General features: G+C 36.3%; 2 protein-coding genes across 4 annotated transcripts in view; both read right to left on the reverse strand.

Moving 5' to 3' along the window:
* Positions 1-8,337, reverse strand: part of LOC108666071 (solute carrier family 35 member C2-like) — an 11,485-nt gene extending 3,148 nt beyond the window's left edge. The window contains exons 1-7 of one of the 2 annotated variants that reach the window (XM_018152880.2): positions 8,170-8,337; positions 3,049-3,223; positions 2,343-2,557; positions 2,015-2,087; positions 1,375-1,493; positions 914-1,047; positions 234-343 (exon numbers count right to left, since the gene is read on the reverse strand). In XM_018152880.2, the coding sequence (XP_018008369.1) occupies positions 234-343; positions 914-1,047; positions 1,375-1,493; positions 2,015-2,087; positions 2,343-2,557; positions 3,049-3,222 (825 nt within the window). In that variant the 5' untranslated portion in view covers position 3,223; positions 8,170-8,337. Of the gene's footprint in view, positions 1-233; positions 344-913; positions 1,048-1,374; positions 1,494-2,014; positions 2,088-2,342; positions 2,558-3,048; positions 3,224-3,419; positions 3,613-8,169 lie in introns of those variants that run through there. The other variant, XM_047879527.1, reaches the window with a different exon arrangement.
* A 2,972-nt stretch (positions 8,338-11,309) lies between these two features.
* LOC108666072 (myotubularin-related protein 2) lies at positions 11,310-22,362 on the reverse strand. 2 transcript variants are annotated; one of them, XM_018152885.2, is made up of 12 exons: positions 22,267-22,362; positions 21,546-21,704; positions 20,596-20,739; positions 19,343-19,514; positions 18,049-18,194; positions 16,843-17,256; positions 15,454-15,927; positions 15,098-15,205; positions 14,753-14,833; positions 13,585-13,688; positions 12,939-13,140; positions 11,310-12,292 (listed from the first exon to the last, which is right to left on the reverse strand). In XM_018152885.2, the coding sequence occupies exons 1-12, from the start codon at positions 22,285-22,287 to the stop codon at positions 12,140-12,142; spliced, it is 2,178 nt and encodes a 725-aa protein (XP_018008374.1). In that variant the 5' UTR covers positions 22,288-22,362; the 3' UTR covers positions 11,310-12,139. The 2 variants fall into 2 exon arrangements, with proteins under 2 accessions (XP_018008374.1, XP_018008373.1); XM_018152884.2 differs by having other exon boundaries at positions 21,441-21,704.
* Between the last annotated feature and the right edge of the window lie 4,148 nt (positions 22,363-26,510).

The raw sequence follows: 26,510 nt of genomic DNA on the forward strand, positions 1-26,510 counted from the left end.
GTGCATACACGGCACATCGTGAGGTGCTGCATACACGGCACATCGTGAGGTGCTGCATACACGGCACATCGTGAGGTGCATACACGGCACATCGTGAGGTGCAGCATACACGGCACATCGTGAGGTGCAGCATACACGGCACATCGTGAGGTGCAGCATACACGGCACATCGCGAGGAGCACATGAACCCTACACACACGGCACAATACAAGGACCACAGGACCACACATCACCTCCATGCAGAAGGCGATGAAGGCCCCCAACAGCACCCGGCACCACATCAGCGCCGCCATCTCAATATCTTTGAAGTTGAAGCCGACCTCAGACCCGGCAAGACCCGTCCCTAAGAGGGGCTTATAATTAGCTACTTAATTATTATTATTTAGCTACTTAATGTTTAGGCGCAATACGACAGAAGTAGACCACCAAAGTCTGTACTTTAAAAATAGTTATGGTACCATTTTTGTAACTCTGTCACACAATCACTGATGACTTTTGAGCTAAACCCACCTATCACATACAATAAATTGGCTGCTAAGTGTTTTGATCGTTTGGCTATCGGATAAGGTCTTTATGTCTCATATTGAAGAGAAAATCTACAATAGTAAAGAGACTCTTCGAAGATAATAACATTTTTAATATCGAGGCATAAATCAATCACAATACAATCAAAAGTATACCAATATTCGCACCATTCATGCTGAATAAAATTCAGTAACAAAATTCACGTAAATGGAAAAGACAAAAGCTGGAGAAGTTCATCAAAATTTATAACTTCTAATGGATGTAGACAGTTTTTGAATAGAGAGCCATTGTTGGTACAAAACTTTACATAACACCAGCAGGCAGCAGCTTAAATTTTTGGTCCTCGGCAGGGATAAATTTGGTCAAAGAATAAAATAGCTTTAGCTACCTTCCATGGCAGCAGCGAGTGGCAACAGAGACAATGCCATCCAAGGCTGCACGTGGTAGACGAGGTCTACAGGATGCGATAGCCCCAACTCACTCTTCTGCATCAGGATCTGTGATAGTGTCCACCGCAGTCCACTGCAATGTAGGTACATTATCATTATAGTGGCAGTCCCAATTCACTCCTCAGCATCAGGATCTGTGATAGTGTCCACCATAGTACACTGTAATGTAGTAGTATTGTTATCCTAAATTACTTTGAAAATATAATTAGCATGACGAGTCTTTGGTACAATGACTTGGTGCAATAGCATTCATCTTCATTTCAAATCTATAGTAGTATTGTAAAGAAAAAGTTACATTCAAAATTGAGATTAAATTACAGGATATTTCAACATACAAAATTTTAATGCGGTAATCAACATATTAAGTATGCAAAATCAAGCACATAATGAATCTACTCACCTAAGTAAAGATGCCGTCATCACTAATGTAAACCCGAACAAGTTGAACTGAGTGTATTTGTATGTGAACATCAACAGACCTCCGGCAATAAGTATCACCAGCACCACAATGCTCCATCTCTGTAAAATTACACATTACTCATCACTATATTCAACAGATCTGTACAAAAAATATAACTCAGTACGTACTCACTGCAGTGAGTGACAGAGAGCGCATTTTCTCGTTGACGAAAACGTGAAGTCACGGACGGACGGACAGACAGACGGATGGATGGACAGACATGACGACCACAATAGGGCATTTTTTCCATCAAAAATGAGAAAATGCGCTAAAAATAGACATTATTAAAGTAAAACAAGTACCTAGGGGGTTTTAGGATATCTTGTTTAATATGTTATAGTAAATACTGTAGTTAAGAAGTATAGTGTACAGTTAGAAAAATTATGAGGGAAAACGAAGAAAGTTTATTAAAATGTTCATAAAGAGAATAAACTTCACCCATAAAAGTAGCAAGGCTATTCTGGTAATTGTTCAAGGAACCCATATAAAGAAACGCCTAAATTAAAATCGCTCCTGTTTTGAGTCCTCTAATGAATATAAAATAATAATCAAAGAAGAAAATTAGACATAAGGAACTTACCATTTCTTCTAACTTGAAGAGGATGGCAAAAAATAAAATGAAGAGCAGAGCAGTTGACTTGGACATGGTATATCTGCAAAAAAATTCATGGCCATAAAAAAATAACAGTTTCTGAGTAACTGGATCTCTTGGAATATGATCATCAACACAATAGAACTCAATTTCTCAAAGCAGTGAAAATATTTTTAGAAAATTATTGCGCTTTTTATAAAAGAATCTTCACTTCATAAATACATAATCCTTGGTGTATGAATACTTATACTTATTTTAAAATAATTATCATAAAAGTTTTATAACTAGACCATGAAAGCTAAATTCTTGAACATACAATGTAACCGTGATGAACTCAAGACTCCACTGGGAGAGCCCAATGTCAAGTCCGGCAGCTGCACCAGCAGGTAGAACTTTAGTGCAGTAAATGCGCCAGTTGAGGGACACTCGATCTTTCCCCGAGCAGCAGGAAGAACAAGAGCGCCAAGCTCCAGACAGCAAAAATTTAACATTCAGGTGTACAATGACCACCGTTAGAGGAAATGGGAAATCCTGGAAAGAGTAAGAAATTAGTGTAAATTAACTACATAAATGCTAGGTAGGTCTACCAATCATATAAGAATAAGAAATCCAGATTATAAAAAATATTCTACAACTTCAGATATAGTGCAAATAAAATATCCTTGCAAGTTTTCATTAAAAATTTCAAACACAAAATGAAAATATTACAAGTGGGAAGTTGAAAGGAAGAAAAATTTGTGAAAATTTTTCAAAGAGGAAGAAATCATTTATAAAGATTTATTGGTCTGAATTGGAAATAATTATTCCCAAAATGTACAAAATTATTGACACAAAACAAATTGAATTATATGAAATTTCAAGTAACAGATTAATACTGATTGTATCAAGGTTAGATTTATACTCATTTCAGAAAGCATGATATCAAATAGAAAAAATTAGCAAAATCTCATCGAACTGAATCTAAGGCCAAATTTTTCTAAATCAAAGAATTACAAATAATCAGAATAGAGAAAGTATCTTACCTTGAAAAGATCTTTCTGATAAAATGTTAGTCCAATACTGAACATATAATAAATGAGTATGAGTAATAGGGTGCGGGTGTGTAGCAGTAAAAGTTGCGTGCAGCGTTTCCCTCTTCTGCGTCTGTGGTCGCCAAGCAACTTTTGAGAGCTGATAGAATCTCCACCACCTCCCATCCTGATCAGTAACCACAATCATTTCACTATTTAAACAAAATTTGCACTAATCATTTTAAGTTGAAAGGGTAATATTAAGGTAAGGATAAGGTAACAACAACAAAAATTTACTAAACCAGGCAGATTTCACTTGAAATTTTAAAATATTATATTTATTTATTATAATGACGTATAATTCAGATGTGAAAAATTGTTACTTTCTTAACAGCAAGTAGAGCTTTTCTGCCATAATGCCATTGTGGGAGCCATTTTATTCCTGCTAAAAAGTTTGCCCTTTCCAGCAACCTAGTCTTTGCCCTTAATGACCTATATACCGGTACATCTTGCCAGCATTACTCAAGATCAAAGAAAAAAATCTACTTATCATTGAAATCTAGCAGCACTGAAGTAATTTATTTTTAATAATTTTAACTTTTGATGGCAATTGAATAAAAGATAATCAATCTAGCAGGAATCTTAGAGCTCCAGAAATGGCAGGAAGGTCTAGTGTCAGCTTATAATGTATATTTATATAATTTAGTATCAGAAGGCAGAATAAGCTTGTTTCAACACGGGTGGTTAATGGCCAGAGAATTCGTCAATTTAAATTTTCAGGGTCGAACAATATTCTTCATATGACATTAGTTGATCAAAATGCAGGTTCAAGGGAGTAATATCACTTTATTAACGACGTTTCGAATGTAACAACATTCATTTTCAAGTTACAAGAATGTATTCAATGCTTCTTGTAACTTGAAAATGAATGTTGTTACATTCGAAACGTCGTTAATAAAGTGATATTACTCCCTTGAACCTGCATTTTGATCAACTAATGTCATATGAAGAATATTGTTCGACCCTGAAAATTTAAATTGACGAATTCTCTGGCCATTAACCACCCGTGTTGAAACAAATTTATATAATTATATATTCCATGTCTAATGCACCATAACAAGATATTGTCCATTACCTACTTGCCTATAATTCAATAAAAACCATTTTAAAAATGCCAGTCACAATCACCACTTGTATTATTTTATCACAATACACCAATTTTAAATCTATTAAGATCTTATTAAGTTCTGATTTAGTTTTGTTTAATGAAAATGTACGTTATTTCTCTTGGAGCCAGAGGGCCAATGAAATGGCAACTCAAGTAAGACAGTGACCTGCCAGTAAACTAATTTGTGACTTCTGTGGCATTAAGTAGAATCATAACCTACTAATATATATTATATGCATTAAGAAAAGCCCAAGAACAGAACAAAAGTGTGGGAAAACATCTACTCTTTATGCCTAAATGGAATTTATCTATTTTTCTAAAATCTTACAACTCCAAAGTGAAAAACTTTCAATACATTTGGAATCTAGTGGCCCAATTGTACACTTTTCTTAACATTCATCTAGGGGAAATCATGCAGTTCCAAAAGAGCAGAAAAGCTCTAGTTGCAGCTCAAAACATAGAAATATTCAATGCCAGCTTCAAGCTATGAATGGATTTTTGAGCCATGAATTAATTTTCCATGTCTTGGAAAGTTCCATACCATCCAGAGCTGCAAGCTCTTTTGGCAAGCCATGCACAGCGCACAAGGCACTAATTTGGAGAATTGGGCAAAAGTTTTCAAAAAATGCAAACAAAAACTATTATTTAATAGTAATTTTCAAAAATTATGGGTGAAAATAGGCTGTCTTATTTCTATCTGAGGAAATTGGGAAAGGCCAAAAAGGTCATGGGAACGGCCAAACAGGTAAAATTGGCTAGATTAACACATGTTTTTGTTCTGTGAATCTAGCCAATTCACAGGTGGCTTTGGCGCAAATTTCCACCTTGTATTTTCCTAATTTTCCAGCCTAATTTTCCACATGTATTATACTAAATCTCAAATTTTAGCCTAAAAGTAACAACAATAATCTTTTCTTGTCTTGAGAGGCAAGAGATGTTACTTATTTCATTACTGAATCTTGAAAACATAGTAATTCTGTAAAAATGTTCAAGATCTTTTATGAAATAAATGCATGCAGCCAAGCATGGAAAACTTCTACCATTAGGGCTGCAAATAGAGCTTTCCATTTCCCGCCATTTCTGGAATCCTGCAATTTCTGTCAGATGAATTAACTCCAATCTTACTAACCACAACACTACTCACAAACCTCACACAAAGCATAAACAATGGCATCAATTCCCGCAAACCTGCACACAGAACACTACTACTTACAATAGCCATCAGTAAAGCCTTTGATGCCATCCCTCGCCTCTTTCTCACAAACAAAATCTAAAACACCACACTACACAACAACAACAAATGCTGGCTTGCCAATTACTTATCAGGCAGACAAGCATATGTACACTACTCAGGCAAGTCTTCACACACATCACTCATACCCAACGGAGTCCCACAGGGCTCCGTCCTATCACCCTCACTCTTTAATCTATACATGCACGACATACCCGAACCACCTCCAAAGATCCACATTGCCTCCTACGCAGACGATGTCACAATAACATCCACAGACCCAATCCGCAGACATATGTACTCAACAAGCACAAACATATCTCAACACTCTATCACAATGGCTCACACTGAACAGACTCAAAGTTGCTCCTAGCAAATCCACAAACACATTAATGACCAGCCACACAAAGGAGCACCAATACAGACCAAACATCACATTAAACAACACCCCGATACCGCACACACATGAAACAAAAATACTAGGGGTCACCTACAACACATTCATGACATTCAGCCCTCACATCAACAACATAGTGAACAACGCAAACATCAGACTCAACTCACTTCGGGCCCTAGGCAGTACCAAATTTGGCAAAAACAAAGAAACACTAGCACCAACATACAAACAGTTCATCAGAACAGTGCTGGCTTATGCCAGCCCCGCCTGGGCGCCCACACTATCCAACACAAACATACAGAAACTCCAAACACTACAAAACAAAGCACTCAGGATAGTCACAGGCTGCACACAAAGCACCCCCATAGAACACCTTCATGCAGAAACAAAAATAGTTCCCATAAAAGCACACCTCGACATGAGAGGAACACAATTCATAGCCGCAGCCATAAACAACACACAACACCCGTGCCAATACCTACGCAACCACCCACCTACACACAGACAAATAGTGCAAACCCCACACAGATATTACACCAACATACTAGACACAATACCCCCACCCCAAGGCAACACTAGCACAAAAAAACACTTACACACAATTATGACACTTAGAATGCTGGAGCTGGCCGGCAACAACGAAGTCCTTGGACACCCACCACCTGACATAAGCAGCACAGAAACACAGCTCTCTAGACTGGAGAGAGTACACCTAGCCAGGCTTCGCTGCGGCCACCACCCCTCACTACAAACATATGCAAACAGAATAGGCCAAGCAGACACAGACACCTGCCCATCCTGCCAGAGAGCTCCCCACACAATCACTCACATTCTCCTGGAATGTCCGTTCTGGCAGGACCTCAGATAACACCACCACATAACCTCGACCCTACAGCTCTGGAACAACCCCCTGTCGGTGGTGTCGTACTTGCGCGAGGGGGGTCTCTTGTAAAATTGAGACCGGGGAACCACAACAACAACAACAACTCCAATCTAATTGTTAACAAAAGTGCAGGATCGGGCCGCAAGATTCCAAATGTATTAAAAATTTGTCAAGTTGGAGCTGCCAGATTTCAGAAACAAGTAGGAAAATTCCAATCCTGCGATGCAGATGCTTTCCTGTATAATTCCATGAGAATTGTTTCTTATAGTATGCCGGTTCATTTCCTTAAATTTCCAGTAAGGCAGTGGCCTAACTATGTGGCCTTAAGAAAATTACAATTGATGTAGTATTATATTTATACAAATGCACATGCACTTAATCAACTCATAGACTCAAGTGCACTCAACTTAAGAATATATATTGTACTTTTTTTTGAAATTTTGGCAGAATTAGAGAATTTGTTAGCAAAGTTGATAGGGTAAATGCGGTATATTCTGTCACATTAAGAATGTATCGCAAAATGAAAAACTATAAAAAAATAACCGTATGCGTTACTCAAGTTCTGTTTGCTTTATGCGACTCTCAAAACACCGCACTACGTGTCAGCAACAACGAAACGTCACAAAATGTTGCCATATTTATTTAGAAGCCTTTAGAATGGTAACCTACCAAATCCCTATATTCCGTCACTGTGTGTGGCAATATTCAGCACGTGGTGAGGCGTATTCCATCTGCGCTTCAAATTCTACTGATATGTAATGCCATCATCCACGTGTTCGAATTCCGTTTGCTGTGTGAGACTGTGAGCTGTATTGGAATACAACACGGCTTTGAATTAGAACACTAATGAATATTGAACACTACTTAATTACACTTTTAATTAACAACTATTAAGCTTTTAATTAAGCAAATTTTAATTTTTGTACACAGCTTGGAACGATCTGTGTGTGTCCAATTCAAGTTGTGACGGAATTAGATCAGGCAATAATTTTTTTAATTCGCTACATTTTACATAATTAATTATAGCACACCTAAATTTTTTTAAACACTTTTAATTAGTTTTAAAAATTGTCAAGTGTTTGCCATTTGCTGACAGTTGCTCCTGCTGTAGAGTGCAGGGTGCAGGGCTGCAGGCTGTAGCTAAATGACCAACCACTTACTGGAATTCCAGTGACCACATTTGCAGTAAAAGCAGCATGCAGCAATGAGTAAGTAAACTGAAACAGCAACATTTTTTTTCTTAAATTTAAGCAATAAGCAATCCCAAATTTCATTTAGGTAGCCTAATGATTCAACAAGCTGGAAAGTTATCCATTTATATTATTTTACATAACAACTCTAAAAATCATTAGAAAATGTTCATTTTTAAAATCAAAATTATGGATATCATAGGGCTAGCAGTCATACACATAAGTTGACATAACAATAGCTCAGGACAGAAGTCAGAACTGTACCTGGTTGATTATTATAAAAAAATTTTGGACACTTGCTTCACTTGCTATGTTGCTTGCAGTTGCACGGTTACGGTAGTGCTGTGCATTCAGTGCTGACTGTGCACAATAACAAGTAATAATCACGGCTTGATTACCAATTACCATGATATTACCGTAGGGCGTAGGCTCGTAGCTTACTCAGCTTGGTGCCTTGGACTAGACGCCTACCGTAGCCAGACTAGCCTCGAGAGTCGAGACGGTACCGTAGCTACAGAAAAAAATTCAAGTTTAAGTTGGAAAGGAATGTCTTCATTGTGTTGGCGACGAAAGAATTCAAAATAAACAATTGAGTAAATTAGTAACTAAATCCTACTACGAATCTACGATTAGAAGAGTAAAAAATGTTAGTCAGAGTTCAGACGGATGCTAGAAAACCTTGTATCAGCTGACTGAGCTGGAGCACCTTGACTTGTCCCTTATCGGAGACTCGAAATTTTATCGCCACCAAAACCAAAACATGCCGCGCTGTCGTTCTGCAAGCCTTAGGCGATTGTAGAAATTTGGATACGAGTATCTACCAAGTGAGAATATTGTTAACACTACAATTTTTGAGTAAAATTAAGATATTTTTTTCTCAATTTGCGCTACAATCAATTTTTTTTAGTTTTGCATAATAATGAAAGAGCTTACTTTTTAAAAAGAGTTGGATAATTTTTCAGAGATAACCGTCTCATTCTAGTAATTAATTCATGTACACCAGTACAACCCATGAGTACACCCGTCTCAGGACCGGGATGAAGTAATAAATCACTAATAAATTGAGCGCCAGACTTTGCTTCAATGGTAATGACGTGTTTTCCACAATTTATGCTTCTTCCAACGGACGCTGCTAATTGATATGATTTTGAAACCCATTCCGGAGAATTTTTCATGATTTATACTGCGCAACTAGATTTTGTAATTTTTACAGCAAAATATCAGCGTATATGCAAATGGAAGACTTTATAAGTCTTCTACGTTCGATTATAATGTATGAAAGTGTTGTAGTTGTTTATCAATAATTCACAATGAATAAATATAGTATAGTATAGTATCTTCGGCATTTAAAGAATAGGCCTGTCGCCGATTCTTGTACTTTTCTTGACTAGACTGGCCTTTTGATCAGATCTTTTCAACGGACGGTAGATTTAAAATAGCTTCTAGATATCAGTTGTTCCGTAGGGTACGAGGCATTTTAAGACTAAACATATGCTCATGCATGGCCTTGTCTAGTCTGTTCTATACTTCACTTCAAATTGCGTTGATTCATTGTTAGTAACCTATTACTGTTGCATATAACTATATTCAGTGTGTAGTCCTGACCCATACCTGGATTTAAAAAGTAAAAAAAAATTATGGAAAAGCAAGCGTTGACATGAGCAAATAAATAAAAAATTTCCAATAAGTGTGCATCTTCAAAATTCTGGTCTTCACCACGGATCAAGCAGTCAATAAATTAAGCATGCCTAAATCAATAGTTATTGTGAAATAGACATGTTCTTCACTTGCCTCTTATGTGTTATGAAAGCTCAAATATGGGTTAAAGCATATGGATGCTCCCTGACTTTATACAAGTATGGCCTGTCCTAACCTTGTAAATGTAGAAGATTGGTAGAAGATAGGACATGTTGCAAACCCAAAAGCAGTGGTGGGAAACTAAACAGGCTAATGAGAAAAAATCAATAACTTCTCCTTTAATTATATAATGTAATTACTTGTATATCATTTTCATAATTTAACGAGATTCGCTTTAATTTATATATTTTTTTTTAAACTGTGTAGAACAACAATAGACCAAAACTAGGAAGCGAGCGAATTGTAATGTAGCTACAAGCATATGAGAGGAATAAAAATCCACGAGGCATCTTTTCAATAGCTTTAAATGAATCCTTAGTCAAGATAACTCCAGTACTTAAACACTTAATATAGAGCAACACAATAACGGGTCTTTGGTGCAGAGATTCATGCAAAGGTCTGACGACCGAACAAAATTATAAAAAAAACCGACGCTCCCATTTTTTTGCTCTAAACATTATTTCAAACATGACTGAAATTTGAATATTAAGGTTGGAGTGACAGTGGGTCGTGCTTCAGCGTATATCAGAGGTCTTCCACATATATATATAAAAGATGTCCAGTAGGGATGAGCAGGCTGGAATATAGGTTCGCGTGATCTCAAAGTGTAGTTTTTTTATTGTGATGTCCTCATAAGTAATTAGAAATGTTAAAAGTACATACGAGAAGGCTATGCAGTCCTGACTCGAGCCGCGATCCGCATGTTGCCATACCCAGACAGAGATGAATGAAAATGTATGTTTTTCGAATTAGATAGACGACTAAAGTAACAATACCAATCAATGAAAAAGTAATTATCTGAAGACGATTAATACTAATAATAATTTAAATCTTCATCAATAATAAGTGCTCAAAAATTGCTTGTAAGAGACGCCACGTGAACGATGATACAAGTAATTCTATTAGAGCATGTAAGAGAAGATTGAATCAAGACATGTTTGCTTTAAATTAGATATAAATAACGAAGCGGAAAATACAGCACTGGCACACAATACAACATTAGAGTAAAACGTTGACGATATCAATAATAACGAAGTGAGAAACTGAAAGGCCAAATACTATGTGCTATCTCTCCAGCAGAACCCAAGTCAATGGGTCTGATTGAGAGCTGGAAGGAATTAAATATAAATACACGATATAGAGATGAGAAAAAAATATAACCCCGTCCTCACTGCACTTAGTGACAGAGAGCGCATTTTCTCATCTGTCCGTGACGTGAAGTCACGGACGGACATGACGAGCACAAAAGCGCTTTTTTCCATAAATGACAAAATGCGCTAAAAAGCATGAAACTTGAATAGACTAAAAATGATATCACTAGCGAAAAACCAGATGTTGATTTTTTGAACAAAGACAATTTATCAAGCACCATCATATAATGCGAAATTGACATATATATTGGTCTCTAGCCTCTCTAACTTCTAGATGGCGCCTCAACAAAAATACTAACAAAATACATTCAAAACATACTGGTGCTCACCATCCTATCTCTACGCTCCCTCAACCCGCGGGGACGTGCCACTTACTCTACACGCTATTCAAAGAAAAAAAAAGAAAAAAAAAAAAAAACAGAATCATCGTTTCAACTACCTACCCCATTTTAAAGTTCGAACAATTAACCCCACCAATATTCAATAATTGCAACAGGAATGACACAATCGCGAAATAAATTTTGATAGGTACGCTTAGGAAGGCCAGTGCCCAGAAGACGCTGTAAATAGAAGATATCCTGTAAATAAAAGATAAATATCCTAAATAGTAACTATAAATCGAGTAGATAAAGCTTTAACATAATGATTAAATAATCTCTAGACCCTTGCACATATAGTTATAGTTAACCAATGAATTTTGTATTTCCTATTCTAACTGAAGCAACTCAAATTAGACTTCGAACCATTTTAATACATTGTGCATCTGGCAATCAAAACTTCCTCAAAATTTAAACAGTAATGAAAAGCAAGACGATATAGGCAGACGATGGCATTCAAATTATAAAATTGGTATTCTATTCAAATTTTCGTTTCGTGACCCTCAAGAGAGCACAATTCGATGGCCAACTCAGAAATCAAGCGACGTTTGGTATCGGCGAAATGCAATTCGAAGCGTGAAGACCGAAGCAACAAGTGGAACAAGTCTAGAACATTAATTTAGTAGATAAATTAGTAGGATCAAATCTACTTCGAGACAGATAAATAATCCCACATTTAATAGATCGATTAGAAGTATGGAATCTATTTCAAGATAGCTAAATAATCAGACACATTTCATAGATCGATTAGTAGTATCGAAACTATTTCAAGATAGCGCTAAATAATAAGACACATTTAATAGGTCGATTAGTAGTATGGAATCTACATCAATATAGGTAGAGAGAGAATCAGACAGCGGTAGAGGTGGGGGCAGGGGGAGCAGGGGCAGAGGGGGGCTGTGGGTGGTTGCGAGCTGCCAGGTTCCCCCTGAGGTCGTTGACGCGCTGGTCGAGCTGCTCCTTGAGATGCTGCAGCTCCCGGTACCGTTGGTGAACTGCCTCCTGCAGGAGTAAAAAAAAAAACAATAACTTTAGAGAAATTTATAATATAAATATAATAAATTCCCTACAATTCCAGATATGATAAATTATAAACCAAAAGTTAAGTAGGACAATAAACAACATCTAATAACGCTGAGGAACAATACTCAATTCAGAGAAACTTAAGGGTAGGTAATGAATTACAAACAGAAAGATTGGGGAGAACAATAAACAACATCCAAAGGCTTTGGAAAACTATATGTATATAGTCAGATGGGGTAAGACAGGACCGAAATCACTAACAAGCATGTAGCATCTATACCATGAATAAATAAAAAACCCTAAACCTATCACAAGGTGTAGTTATGCAATGGGCTTCTAAGCTACAACTCAGACTTTCTATCCTGTCTTACCCCATTTGACTATAACTGTAATCAACTTACGGTCAATTCGCACACGCGGCTATGATGGCCGTACATATAGCCGACCTATTCCCACTACCAAACTCCTTCCTTCAAACTCAGTCAAGCGAGGGACCCTCCAGACGTGCTAAGAAACCAGGCGCCGGAAGTAATAACAACCAAAACTGATGCTTTTTGAAGGGCGAAGTGGTAGTTTAATCGTTGATTTAGTCGGAGACCTGAATAGCCACGTCTGGAATACATACCTGGTTTCTCATGGCGGGGTTCCAGCGACAGTAGTAAGTGTCCCAAAGCCTGATGTGCCTGATGGAGGTGAGGGGGAGGATCACATGGTGGCGGGTGGCGGGATTGTACAGCGGGTTCTGGTAGTCCTGAGCGTGGCTCAGCACCAGCGACCAGAGGGACAAAGTGGATTTCTTGACGTCAGCGTCTACTCGTTCGTGTTCACTGCAAGGGGGACTTATTTATCAGAAATTTAACGTGGATATCTATACTTCTGTTAAAGATTAGTTCCATGCAGTAATTTGGTATTGTTTAGCTACACACAAAATTCTTCTACCGCACTAACCACCAATATCTAATGTTTCTACTATAATTGGTCCAAACAACATTTAAAAAATATTTTTCACTTAAATAACTTACCGGCAAGTTCATTTTTCATCCCTTAGAATCCCACCCTGATTCAGAATTCGATGTAAGGGACACTTCTTATGATCAAATAATTATACTTCTTTAAAATATTCAATCTAATAATAAATGTAAAAAAATACAAAAATCAATCGCTAAGGTACATCATTCATACACCAAAATACTTTCTCAACTCCTGAGTGTTGGCTGCGTTGACCACATGAAGCATCATGTCTCAACAACAGCACGGTGGGAAATACCGACCTGTTATAAAGGAAGGTTCCGAAGAGGCAGCTGTAGAGGTGATCCAGGATAAGCAGAAGCAGGTCTTGTGTGTATTGGAACGCATGCGGGAACTGACGCATGATCTGAAAATTGGAACGTATAAGAAAAATTATGCATGATCTTAAAATTGGAATGCATAAGATAAATGATGCATGATTGGGAAATTGGAACGCACGAGAGTAATGATGCATGATCTGAAAGTCGGAATGCATAAGAAAAATAATGCATGATCTGAAAATTGGTATGAATGAGGAAAATGCTGCATGATCTGAAAATTGGAATGCATGATAAAAATGATGCATGATTTGGAAACTGAAATGCATGAGGAAATTTATGCATAATCGTAGAATTGTAATACATGAGGATGATGATGCATGATCTGACAATTGGAATGCATGTGGGTACTGACGCATGATCTCAAAATTAGAAAGCATAAGAAAAATTAGGCATGATCTGAACATTGGAACGCATGAGGATAATGATCTGAAAATGGCACGTAATGTTTGAATGCACACAGCGATGCATCCATAGAGTAAGTACAGCTCATAATTATACAGAAACTTATTCGTATTTTCTTTAAGCTTACAACAGCACAACTAATCTCTGGGTGGAGAAATGATGGCATTTGTGAACCACACAAATTTACCTCAACGCAATATATTTGAGGAGTTACCTTGTTATTGTGTCAGTTCTATTGTAAAATTTGAACAGCTTTGGTCGAAGAGTTTAACTGATATACGAGCATCAACACAATTATGAATATTATTAAGGCACGGTGGCCCAGTGGTAACAGTTTAGATTAATAGGATTGAAGCAGTGAGTCGTAGGTTCGATCCGAGCTGCCTGCTACAGTTATGATCAAATTGGTGAGATATCCGGGCGATTAAGCAACGAAGATTGAAGCAGTGAATTGCATGTTCGAGACCCACAACATACTATAGAAGTTCTGCAATGTTCAGAATCGGCAACAGGTCAAATAGCCTAATCAACGCGGACCGATATACTATACCGGTAATATGTTACGATATACTATACTATGTTATAGGTAGTGATGTTAAGTGGGTGGGTTGTGGCGGTTGGGTTGAGCGCTTCAAAAATATCTTGCATATAAATTGCATGAAGAATATTAACATATGACTGGTCTTACCTGCCAGACACAGTCAATGAACTGCACGAAGGTAGGGGAGCGGTCTGAATCCTGATGCCGATCGTCGCCATGACCAACACGCTTTGAAAAAACAATACACGCTAAAACAATACAAGCTAAAGAAATTTACAAATTGTACCAGCTAGACAATTTATACCAACAATAATCAAAAGTATCGATTGTAAATTGAATTGTAACATCAGCACAAGCCAACAATTTATACCAACAATAATCGAAATTTAATAGCAATTTTAATGTTAAAGAAACAGGAATAACCAGCTAAGTATAGGGAAATTTTCATTAATTCAGTTTTAAGCGAATAAGAGCAGCAGATAGCCGACTGACCTGAGCAAACTTGTGGCCAAAACTGAGCCACTCTTTTTCTATGAGGACAATAAAGCCTTCAATAGTGCGGTAGTGACCGTCCAGCATCAGCATCGACAGTGACGTCAACTGCGTTAATAGAACAATATTATTAACATTTTTATATTGAACGGCGATACAGTAGTCACCAAAGGCTGGTAGCTCATAACTCTGTTAGATGTAAAACAAGCACATCGGTCTCCATTAATCTATATGGACAATAATGGACAAACGTCATAGTACGGCAATGTAGTAACTTGCACAATATTAATTTATACAACATATTATTTTTTTAAACAAATTAAAACGGACGATTCCATAGACTGGAAAGAACATACCTGACTGGTTCTGTCCCAGCCATCCGAACAATGAACAATAACGCTGGTCTTATGGTTCTCGATCTTATCAGTGATACGAGCAGCACCACTGAGCACGCAACGAACGTGTTCCAGCCAGCGGGTGCTCTCGAGATTACTGAGCCAGTGGCTGTTATCAATGTTAGGATAGCAGACCTCTTGCAGTTTCCTCAAGCTCTCTCGCATAACATGGATGTTGGCTATGTCAAGGAACTGCACTTCGGCATTCTTATAATTTTCTTCACTTTCACAGCCCCCGCCCTTGGCTTTGTTGGCTACCGCGTTAACGTTTGGGCGGGCGTCCATGATGTAGATTTTGTGACTCTGAGCGTTGGCATCCATTATTTGCTGCACGTAATCTTCGTCATCTTTGGAACGTTTGGCTGCCACTCCAACCAGCGGCTGAGCACAGCGCGTGATGCTTGCTTGGCTCTCAGGATGCAGCCACGATAGAACCTGCACAGTACCGTATTAAATTCAGAGAGTTCCCATCATACACTCAAAGTTTGCACGTAATAAAGCGTACGAACTCGCGTAACTTGTACCCAAAAAACTATGAGAAAATATTAAGTAGCACACACGGTTAAAAAAAAAATTTGACAACCTTTCACTTTTTAGAATTGAAAGTTAGGATGTTTCATAGTTGGAAGAGAACGCCCAGGAGGTGTTTTAACCCTCTAAGGTCCAGCTGAACGGATCTGTTGCTTTCCATATGGGCAATTTTTGTTTATATTTGAAGCTCATTCATCCAATCGGACAGATATATTGGCTTTAGTTTCAGGCGGAGCTATGCCCAGGTGGAGGTTTTTGTCATCTGTCTGTTTTTTTCAATGAATAAATTTTGGCAATTTGGCATGGAGCCAATATATTATTTTGCACTCGCAAGGTAGCTGGTCGCAAAAGGGCTAAGCATCACTTGAAAATGACATGTTGTGTTATTGAATGCACTGCTTGCAGATACTAATACTTTGATATGCATCAATTAGACATAACTTTGTTCATACCACAGTAATAATGGCCCAAATGTGAAAGAAAAGCTTAATCTTCCAGATAAAATGTCAGTAAGAATAAAAATTATTCTGTTTTCATAACCTGAACAAATTGCACCTTACACGAGCATGATGAACTTAGAAAAAAAACTGATACTGTTTCTGGCTATTATTCCATAATTCAACTTTATTTTTTGAGTAAAAATTCATTAAGGCCCTTGAAATTAAACTGGCAGACACGAGAGTCGCGAGCTAAACTGGCTTTAGATTAACTATATTTTTGCATTTTGAAAATAGCAATGATCAGAATACAATTCATTAGAATTTTAACTATAACAAATTACAATGTATTGACAAATATTCATTTTTGGATTCAACTCACAGGCAAGCGGCCTCTGCTCCTGAAAGCAGCGACAGTTTTGAGCTTGGAGTCCGTGATGGCAGCCGGCACCGCCCACACCGCAGGGTATGTCTCACAAACTTCATACTTATCATTGATACGACTTATCCTCCACGACTCAGTGGGCAAACCCTGACGCTTCAGCTCGGCGATGGGTTCGTAAACGGTCCAGCCGTTCTCAGGGAACTGTTCCTCGTAATGGAATGCAAAGAACTGGAGTTTGTTAGAAGCTGGGAAGGCGAAATTCTGCAGTTTTTCTGTGATGAGGCGGCGGGAGTGGTTTTCTTGCTTGTGTGCAAAACGTAAATTTCTGATATCTTTGCAGAATATCTCAATGCCGTATGAGTTTTCGCCGCGGCTTGTGGTAGCGCCTCCAACTTTTTCAATTCTTGAAATCTGCAACAGGAAATATATCTAAGATGATGATTGACGTCATGTATGTTTTGAAGCAGCGGCGAAAAGAGAGCAACAGCATCGTGCATCAGCTGGCCCAAATAAGGGCGGATGCGCGATAGTCGGAGGCGGTGAACCATCGTGGCCTGGGACTGCTACATCCCAAACAAATACAAAGGATACTAAGGGTTGACGTGATGAAGGTATGTTTTGATCCACTTTTAACACATAGTTCAGGTTCTAAAATTATACATAGATATACATTTGTTAGAATGTTTGTTTCAAGACTAGTGCCACAAATATTTAGGGGATGTTGAAAAATTTATTGACGATCATCATCGATTTGGATTTAACCTGGTGCCTAATTTTTTTGTGTGTATGTGTTTTAATCGCAATAGGTACATTCCAAGACACGTTGGGAATTATGAGGTAGTAACATGATTTTTACCTTTTTACGTTAATTTATTTGATAATGAATAATTGAAAATTTATTGGAGGCTAAGTGCGAATTTCATGCCAATGTTGATGCATCTGGATGACAGAATTAAGAATAACAGGATGCCAGTTGAACCAGCTTGAAGATATAATAAGCAGAAAAATGATTATAGCAATTGCTGACAAAATATTGACACAATGAGCATTTTTCAACTGTTATGAGTATTGTCAATGAGAAAACAATTCTACCCAGAATGAAAATCGAAAGCTAAAACAAACAGTCGGGCCATAATCATAATATAAACTATCATATAAAGTTGACATAATTACTTGAAGTAAAGAAAATAATCATGATCTTACCACCCCAAGCGGCACGGACAGATCAAACTCGGGCTCGACGCTGCAGAAGTGGAGTCTGTAGTTGGTGACCGTGAGCACGCCCTTCTTAGGACCCGTGTAGGGACACAAGTAGGTTACGTCACGTGCAGTCTCGTGCTTCACTTCACCTGCACACAAAAGTTACTTAGCTTGCAGTCTCGTGCTTCACTTCACCTGCACACAAAAGTTATGTCACGTGCTTCACTTCACCTGCACACAAGTTACGTTATGGGCCATAACCAAGCACTGAAAGTCAGAAACCAAGCATAATAATAAGATTAATAAGTCAGAAACCAATCACTGAAAGATTAATACTCTACAGATAAATGCAAACACAAACTCCAAAGTTACAGGAGATTTTACAATTTAAATGCGTTAGATCCCAACAAGTTGAATAAAAATGGAGAAGACAATGGTGATGATTTGATAAATTTGTAAGTTCATTGCAAAATAATAAATTCTTGAATGGATGGTGAGAGAAAATAAATTGTACTTTCTAATTGTGAATAATAATAATAACTATGAATAAGAAATTCTCTCTAGTATTCAACAAATCCTGCATGAAAGAAACACTTCTGCCTAAATATAGCAATTATGAATGAATATGCCATGTGAATTGTCAAACAAACAGTAACACCCAAGCAGAGAGCCAAACAGTGCTAATCCAAAATGAATGTACCATGCATGAAACGTGTATATAGAAATTTTAATCAAATGCATGGGCAGAGTAGTATCTATTAATTAAATTTAATTGTAAATTAGTATTAGATGGCAAAATTTACTTCCTTAAAATTGGACTCCAGCTATCTATTTTATGACTACCGGATTTGTCTGAACACTGAAAGAATTTTCCGAGTAATTTTGGTACTTATTTCCACCCAAAATTTCAATATTTAATGCTTCTTCTAACTTGAAAATGAATGTTTGTTGAATTCGAAACGTCGTAAATAAACAAAATCTATTTCCTGAAACTTGCCTTTCAATCTACCGTCATCTGAAGAATTGTTCCACTCCCTGATAATATAAATCAACGAAGTCTACTGTCATTAATAGTACCTATACCTATTCTGAATGAAATACAATTTACATGTAGAATTTTAATTACATGTAGAATTACATGTATTTAATTACATGAAGAATTTATGAGATACCTTGACAGAGTTCGGTCAGCAGGCGAGCGGCCCGCTCAACGAATTCTCTGATGGTTAATACAAAAGTATGATTAATACTAAACTCTGAATGAATTACAATAAGACACATAGAATTTATGAAATACCTGGGCAGAGAGTGGGCTCGTCTCTTGACAGAGTTCGGTCAGCAGGCGAGCGGCCCGCGGACGACATGACCGGCACGGACACCCCCACGGGAGTGGACGCCGTCACAGCAGTCGAGCTCAGAGCGCTCGGAGAAAGCTGCGTGTCTCTCATGATAGCGTCCCTCGTACTTAACTGAAATATATGGTCAATTATGGCAGTTGATACAGACGGATTGAGCAATATGGTAATTACATTAACACAATAAACTGCTTTTGCTGCATATCTCTTTTGCTTTCGAAAGAGATATGGTCAATTATAGCAGTTGATACGAATGGATGTTCCTCTAATTGAGCAAACAAATGGTATATTAACACGATGAGCTGCTGTCGCTGACACCTGTGTGTCTACTTGACAGCCATAGTGACTAGGTAGGTATTTTTTAGTTGCCACTTGATTTTTTATTTCTTTATCTACGTCAGGATATCATTCATTATCTTATGTATGCTAATACTGGTAGGTATCCATCATACTTGCTTATCTACTCATAGGTGAGTTGTACCAAGGTCAAAAAATTTTCTTGTTTGTCACTAAGCTGACGAGAAATTGCAAGTAATAGTGGGTGACACAAAATGTATATAAATATCATTTATTGAATGAAAAAATTGGTAAATAAAATAATAAAACGATATGCTGCTATTTCTAACAGTTGCGCGTCTTCTTGACTGCAGGAAATTGTAAACAAATGCAGCTGACACAAGAACTGCATGTGGGCATTAAGAAATAAACTAAGTTTATAACTTCACACAAATGCATCTGACTAAACCCACATAATCATGCAAACAGATATTTCAACTGATAAGGGGATTGAGTAAGATAAAAAATAAAATAGAGCATTTTTGCGAGAAATCAATTACTCAATATACCACATAACTTGTGGAGGCTAGTAAGTTCTAGAACGCAGTCAAAATACCTACATAAATAAATCAAAGTACAACCATCAAGTTTTCTCCCAGGAGTCTTTACATTCAAAATTCAGGAATTTCTCTACAAAAATAATTTAAAGAATAACCGTCAAGTCTCCCCAAAGAATCATTTTCTCCAAAATTAAATCACAACACTCAAAAGAATGAGTGAGCATTTGTCCAAATCACTTTATACTCTCGTTTGAGTCATGAGAACCCAGTTTAGCCCAGCAAGAGGGCTAATCAGTGGTATGAAAAAAAAGCTTATCAGTATTTGGACAAAAAGGCAATAGTTTCTTGAGTGTGCAAACCTTGGACGTGCCAGCAAGGACACTGGACAGATGCTGCTGGGGGTGGTAGTGGTGACGCTGTAGGTGGTGAGGGTCTGATGTGGTGGTCGTGGAGGAAGAGCCGAGACTTTTGGGAGATGGTGGGGAACCTGAGTGACTTCCAGCCTGAAAAGCACAAAATAGCATGAGATAACCGATACTGTAGTTAGCACACAAGACTTCAAATTGCACCGACAGCATAAAAATTTGCTGGAAATGATCATCAGTAAATAATTTAACTGCAGTAATTACATAATTTTGCCATGCATACATTCAGTTGAGCAGAGGATGTAAGGCTGATGACAGCACTAGCAAAATATCTCGGAATATATTTAGGTTATTAAGAAGAAAAATGACATTTGAAATAAACTAGAACATCAAGAATTATTTTTATCACGAATTTCATGAGTTTTTCACCAAACATGTTATAGGAATGGGAAAAGAATACCTCATTTCAGAACAGTTATATTCTTACCTAGTTCTGAACTGAGCTTCAACTTTGTATGGTTTAATAATTTATACTACATGAGTACATGTCTTTAATAAAACACTGGAGTGAATAAAATATGGAATGTACACAGAGATACTTAAATCACAACCCAACAAGTAACTTCTTTTAGGTACATACCAACTTCCTGCCAAGCATGGACTTATCCTTATGATGGGGTTTTTAATCAAGTTTCAACACTGAACTGAGCTCTAACACTGAATGCTTTATAAGTTTGTAGCACATGTCTTAAAGGAAACATTGCAGTGAATAAAGTATAGAATGCACACATAAATTAGTGTCAACTACAGCAGGAAAAAAAGCATTTTTAGGCACACACCGACTCCCTGCCAAGCTTGGAGTTGAGAGAACTGGATTCTCCAGAATGAGTGGAAGCCTGGGTTAATGAGCCCTGTTTGTGTGGAGGCCCGACAATGCCGCTCACATGAGCTACGTTGTGATGCTGCGGAGACAACTGCCTCGGGGAGACTACGGGACTGCTACTGCTACTGCTGCTGGTGGTGTGATTGTGTTCACTGTGGTGACTGCTGGTGTCACTGTTACTGGTATCACTTACACCCCCGACCAAAGTTGGCCGTTTTCCCTGCAATAAAATTTGAAAATATGACAACAAAATAAACTAAGCAATTGTGGAAAGACATTCTATTTCAAAACTAAAACAAAGCAATTGGAGTTCATTTAGTGAAAAGAATTAAAATGGATTCCTTCATGTACCAAATTTAAAAATTCATTAATTAAATAGTGAAGTAGCATACAAATTTTCAGACAATCAATACAATATTCCAATGGTTTGATTCACAGATGGACTTTCATCAGCCCTACCTGCATGCTGGACTAGCATACCAATACCAATTTCAGATCCATGAGAGAAGAATGACTTTAATTGACAAAATATTATTCTGTAATAATTATGATCACATCAAACAAAATTGAAGTATATATGCCTACTGTAAAATTTAGGAACAATGTATAGAGAATCTGACATGGAAAATTGGTAGCATTCAAAATTACACTTCGGTATCATTCTTATTTAAGCTCCTACTGAAGCATTCTATTATAAAATTTAATGAAATCTTCCACAATAATGAATACATAGCCTTACTCTAATACAGAAAAGATGTTAGGTAATAATTCTATGATCTTACCTGATTTGGCCGCACAGACATTATCTATAAATAGTAGTTTATTATATATAATATATTAATGCTTCTCTGGAATAAGAGTGCAATCATAATAATTCAAAAATCAAATAATCGAATTTATAGAAATAGTGTGAACAAATTTCTAACAAATATCAACAACTTGAAAAATTAAGTTGTTGAGAATTGATTATTCCCACAGAATCATGACCATGAAGGTTCAAAGTAATGGCAATCAGGTAGAATATCTTCGAGCTAGTCTTTACTGTTGACATGAGCTTTGAATAGGAAAAAAGGTTAGATTACCCACTAAGATATTTGTGAAAATGTATTTGAACTCATGATAGCTTTTTTTGAACATTTTAAAATCTGAAAAATTAGTGTTTGAAGTTAATTACTTAAAACAACATTGATGATACATCTTTTGTGTTGAATTCAATGTTGCCAATCATGCCATGTATTCTGATGAGAAAGAACTACGTATGTCAGCTTTCCATATCATCACAGCCTTAATGGTGTTTGGACTATTGGACTAGGGACTGATGGGAACACCTGATGGCTTCAATTGTACAATCAAACTTCACAGTTCTTGAATCTAACATGTATGTATTCTTCATTGCACCTTTAATTGGAATTCCTACAGAGTCTTCAATGCAGACAGTTTCTGTAAAATCCAGTAAATACTGAATTGAATAGAAGCATTACCCTTCAATATGTTGGATATATGAAACAATATAATCATTGCCAGAATATAGTCAGACTATTAATTGTGCTTTATATTTAACACTCTGAAAGGGTACATTATGTAAGACTGTGATGTAATACAAAATATTATGGCAACTATAATGAACAAAATTTAAAATGCCACAAACTATTTTATTGTGTTTTTTCATTTCCATAAGGTTGTGGACAAAACTTAATTAAAATTGATCCTGAAAAAATACCTATAAAATACTATGCTTCAATGAATTTTAATAGGAAATTTGGTTTAACAGTCAGTTTGTCTCATAATTATAATGTTAAAATTTATCAACAAATGGCACTGTTTGCCAAACTCACAATTTAATAAAACTTGTACTTTTAATTAATTATCACCTTCTCTTTCTGTTGTTTGTAACTATTTCATAATGCATCATTTAGAAATACTTCAAAGAACTTTAATGCAATACTATTTGAAGGAATGTTGCACAGGAGATGCCATTGAATGGATTAGAATTAACACCCTTGCCTCATGTTGCTGGTATCTACATGATTAAAAAAAACATGATTTTTAAAACTACTTAAAAGAACTTTAAGATATAGTAGGTACCTATATATGTAACTATTTAATTACATGTTGCACAATATGTGCTCTTGAATGCATGTCATCTGTAAATGACCAAAAATAAATAATACAGATTAAAACTGGTAAGTCAATTGAAAAAAAAAATGGGTCAAAACTGTTAACAAGGTTTGTGAATTTATGCAAAGAATAAATTCCAGCTATGCCTCATAATCATATCATCTTTCAATTATCAAGTCCATGCCATAGAAAAAATGCCACACTTTACACCACCAAGTGCAGTATATATGGCTACCAAGTCTTAAGCAGGCAAGACAATGAACAAATTATCTACTAAATGGTATATTTTGAATGAAAAAATTCCATTTTCAGAAACAACTTCTTCAGAGTTGTTTCTCTAGCTGTATAATATAATTAGTACAATAGTGGGCTTGACAAGTCTTGAAATTTTGCCAAATGAAAGGAAAATCAGGTAACAAGTTTCACACATCACTGAGCATTGTCAGGGTGTTAAAATGAAGTAGTACTGTAGTAGAGTGATAAATGGTGAATAAACATCAACCTATTCATGTTAGGGCACTAACAAGATCTAAAAACTTCTTTCCTTCTACTTGATTAACTAGGGAGAATACTAGTGCACATGCTGAAGTTAAAGTAAAGTTCTTAGTATTCAGGAATTGAGAGGCCAATTACAGGAGTTTATCTTTAAAATTATTTCTGGATTAGAAGCATTAGCCAGGACTACACAGTTTATGTTATAAAAGAAATTAGTGATGTTGATGAATAACAATTCCAAAATTGGTAGAACCAACAGCAATTAAGATCATTTTATTATCTATCATGCTACTGTTGAGCATTCAAAATTAATGATTGAAACATAGCAGGCATAAAAAATAAAAAAAGTAATAGTCAAGCACCTTGAAAATTCAATTCCATAAATCATCTAATAATTGAGGGACAGTGAAAAACTGAAATAAAAATTAAGCAGAAAAATAATATAGAAAAATGAACTGATCTTGTGCACCATCAAAAATGCAATAAAATCCAAAGCAATCTGTAGAAAATAAAATAAATAGCTTATGATCAAGTTAGAAGTTTATTGAAAGAGATAAATTAAATAAAATATAGGTACCTGAAACCTGAGCATATAATGAAGCTTGAATCAACAAGCCAATGTAAATAATGAATAATATGAAAAATCACTCACTTTCACTCATGTGAAGATGCAGAAAAATGTGCTCTGGCAGGAGCACTTGTAAACTTTCAGTGCTCAAAGATTTCTTCAGATGCTCTAAAATTTCATTGTACGTAATGAAATAAATTATTAGTATTTAATGACTAGAAAAAGGAAATAAGGCATTGAATTATTACATAATAAACAAAATATAAGAAGCAAAGAAAATGCTATAAAAATTCACCATACTAAAATTTTTGAACTGATGATTAAGCTGGACTCGGAAACATTCTCTTTAAATATATGGTGAATTTTTTTTAAATTCTTGGTGGCAAAATGCAAATGATCACAAACAAGCAAGCAGTAGGATGGTGCTAGAAAGGAGCATGCACAATAGTGTAATAGGAGTGGACCCTGACATTGCAACACTATCACTTTGGTTAAATAACCAGTACATAACATGGTAATAAATAACCAGTAGTAACTAGTAATGAATATTGGTTCAACATCAAGCATTTAGTGGATAACAACACCCTTTGCAGCCACTGACATGAGAATGACTTTCTGCTTGTGAAATCACCAACAGCTAAGAACCAAGTGATCTAATTAGTAATTAGCAATTACTCTATTTGAGCCTGAGCCATGAGAAATCAAAGTCTCTTCATGCCATCACTTCAATGTACCTACAACAACATGGGTCTAATCAAAAATAAAGTGGAAATGAAGCCACAAATCTTGTTAATGCAAGTAATTTAATTCACAAACATAATATGTCCAGTTATATATAGTGTTCAAATTGTATTTGCTAGATAATTGCACATAAAATACAATAATAACAAAATGTATTATTGTAAAATGCCAAAAAGAAAAAGTGCCTTAAATATAGCGAAATTCTACATGCGCTTAAAAATGCTATACCTATTTTCATACAAGCACAACTAATTTAATTCATTTTATTATCTTATAATAAGTTATAATTATAATGAAATAAAACCTTAAAAAATCCTGTGGACTGTGCTACAAAATAGATAAAAAAGTTTAATTAAAATCTGTAATTCCATTTACCATATAGCCCTATGAATGATAATCTACTAGAAAATAAGATGAATGAAATTTAAAAATTAAATTTTTTTATTATTATTTACAATATCTTCAACTGGAAAATTTGGTAGAAGTACCAATGCAGGAGTCAAAAGTCAAAACTGCCCATGCAGCAATGCCCAGGGGCAGGGGCCATAGACAATTTCACCCACACCTTTGAGTGTTTGACCTTTGCTTAATTTCATACAAGAAAATATAAAAATGGCCAATCTACATCAGCAACTTCAAGAATTTGATACAAAATAATAATTTAGATTTTTTATTTTTAAATCTACCTAGTTAACATTCCAATTTGAAAACATATTCAAGGTCCACAAAAACAAAATACCTAGGTAGAGCTGTAGACTGTAGAGCATAGATGATGATGATGATTTGAAGGCTTTGAGTGCTAATGCACTGCCCAGCCTAGCTGTAGAGCAATAGTGGCAAACCAGAGATTTTTTAGAATCAGTTCATTTTTAATTTCCTCATTTACTCAATATTTAAATCAATTTCTTATGTATGATAATGCTGGTATCCATGATAATTTGCTGATCTACTTATAGTACTTAAAATTGAACTTGAGGGAGACTGGGAGAGTCTAAAAAACTCTCTGCTTTGCCAGTTGCCACTATGAAAAAAATAATAAATAAATAAAAGAGCATAGAGCCTAGAACTTTCCCCCCATTCCTGAGACTTGAGCCACAAGATTGA

This window comes from Hyalella azteca, unplaced genomic scaffold, assembly GCF_000764305.2.
Source record: "Hyalella azteca isolate HAZT.00-mixed unplaced genomic scaffold, Hazt_2.0.2 contig3301, whole genome shotgun sequence".
Lineage (NCBI taxonomy): Eukaryota > Metazoa > Arthropoda > Malacostraca > Amphipoda > Hyalellidae > Hyalella > Hyalella azteca.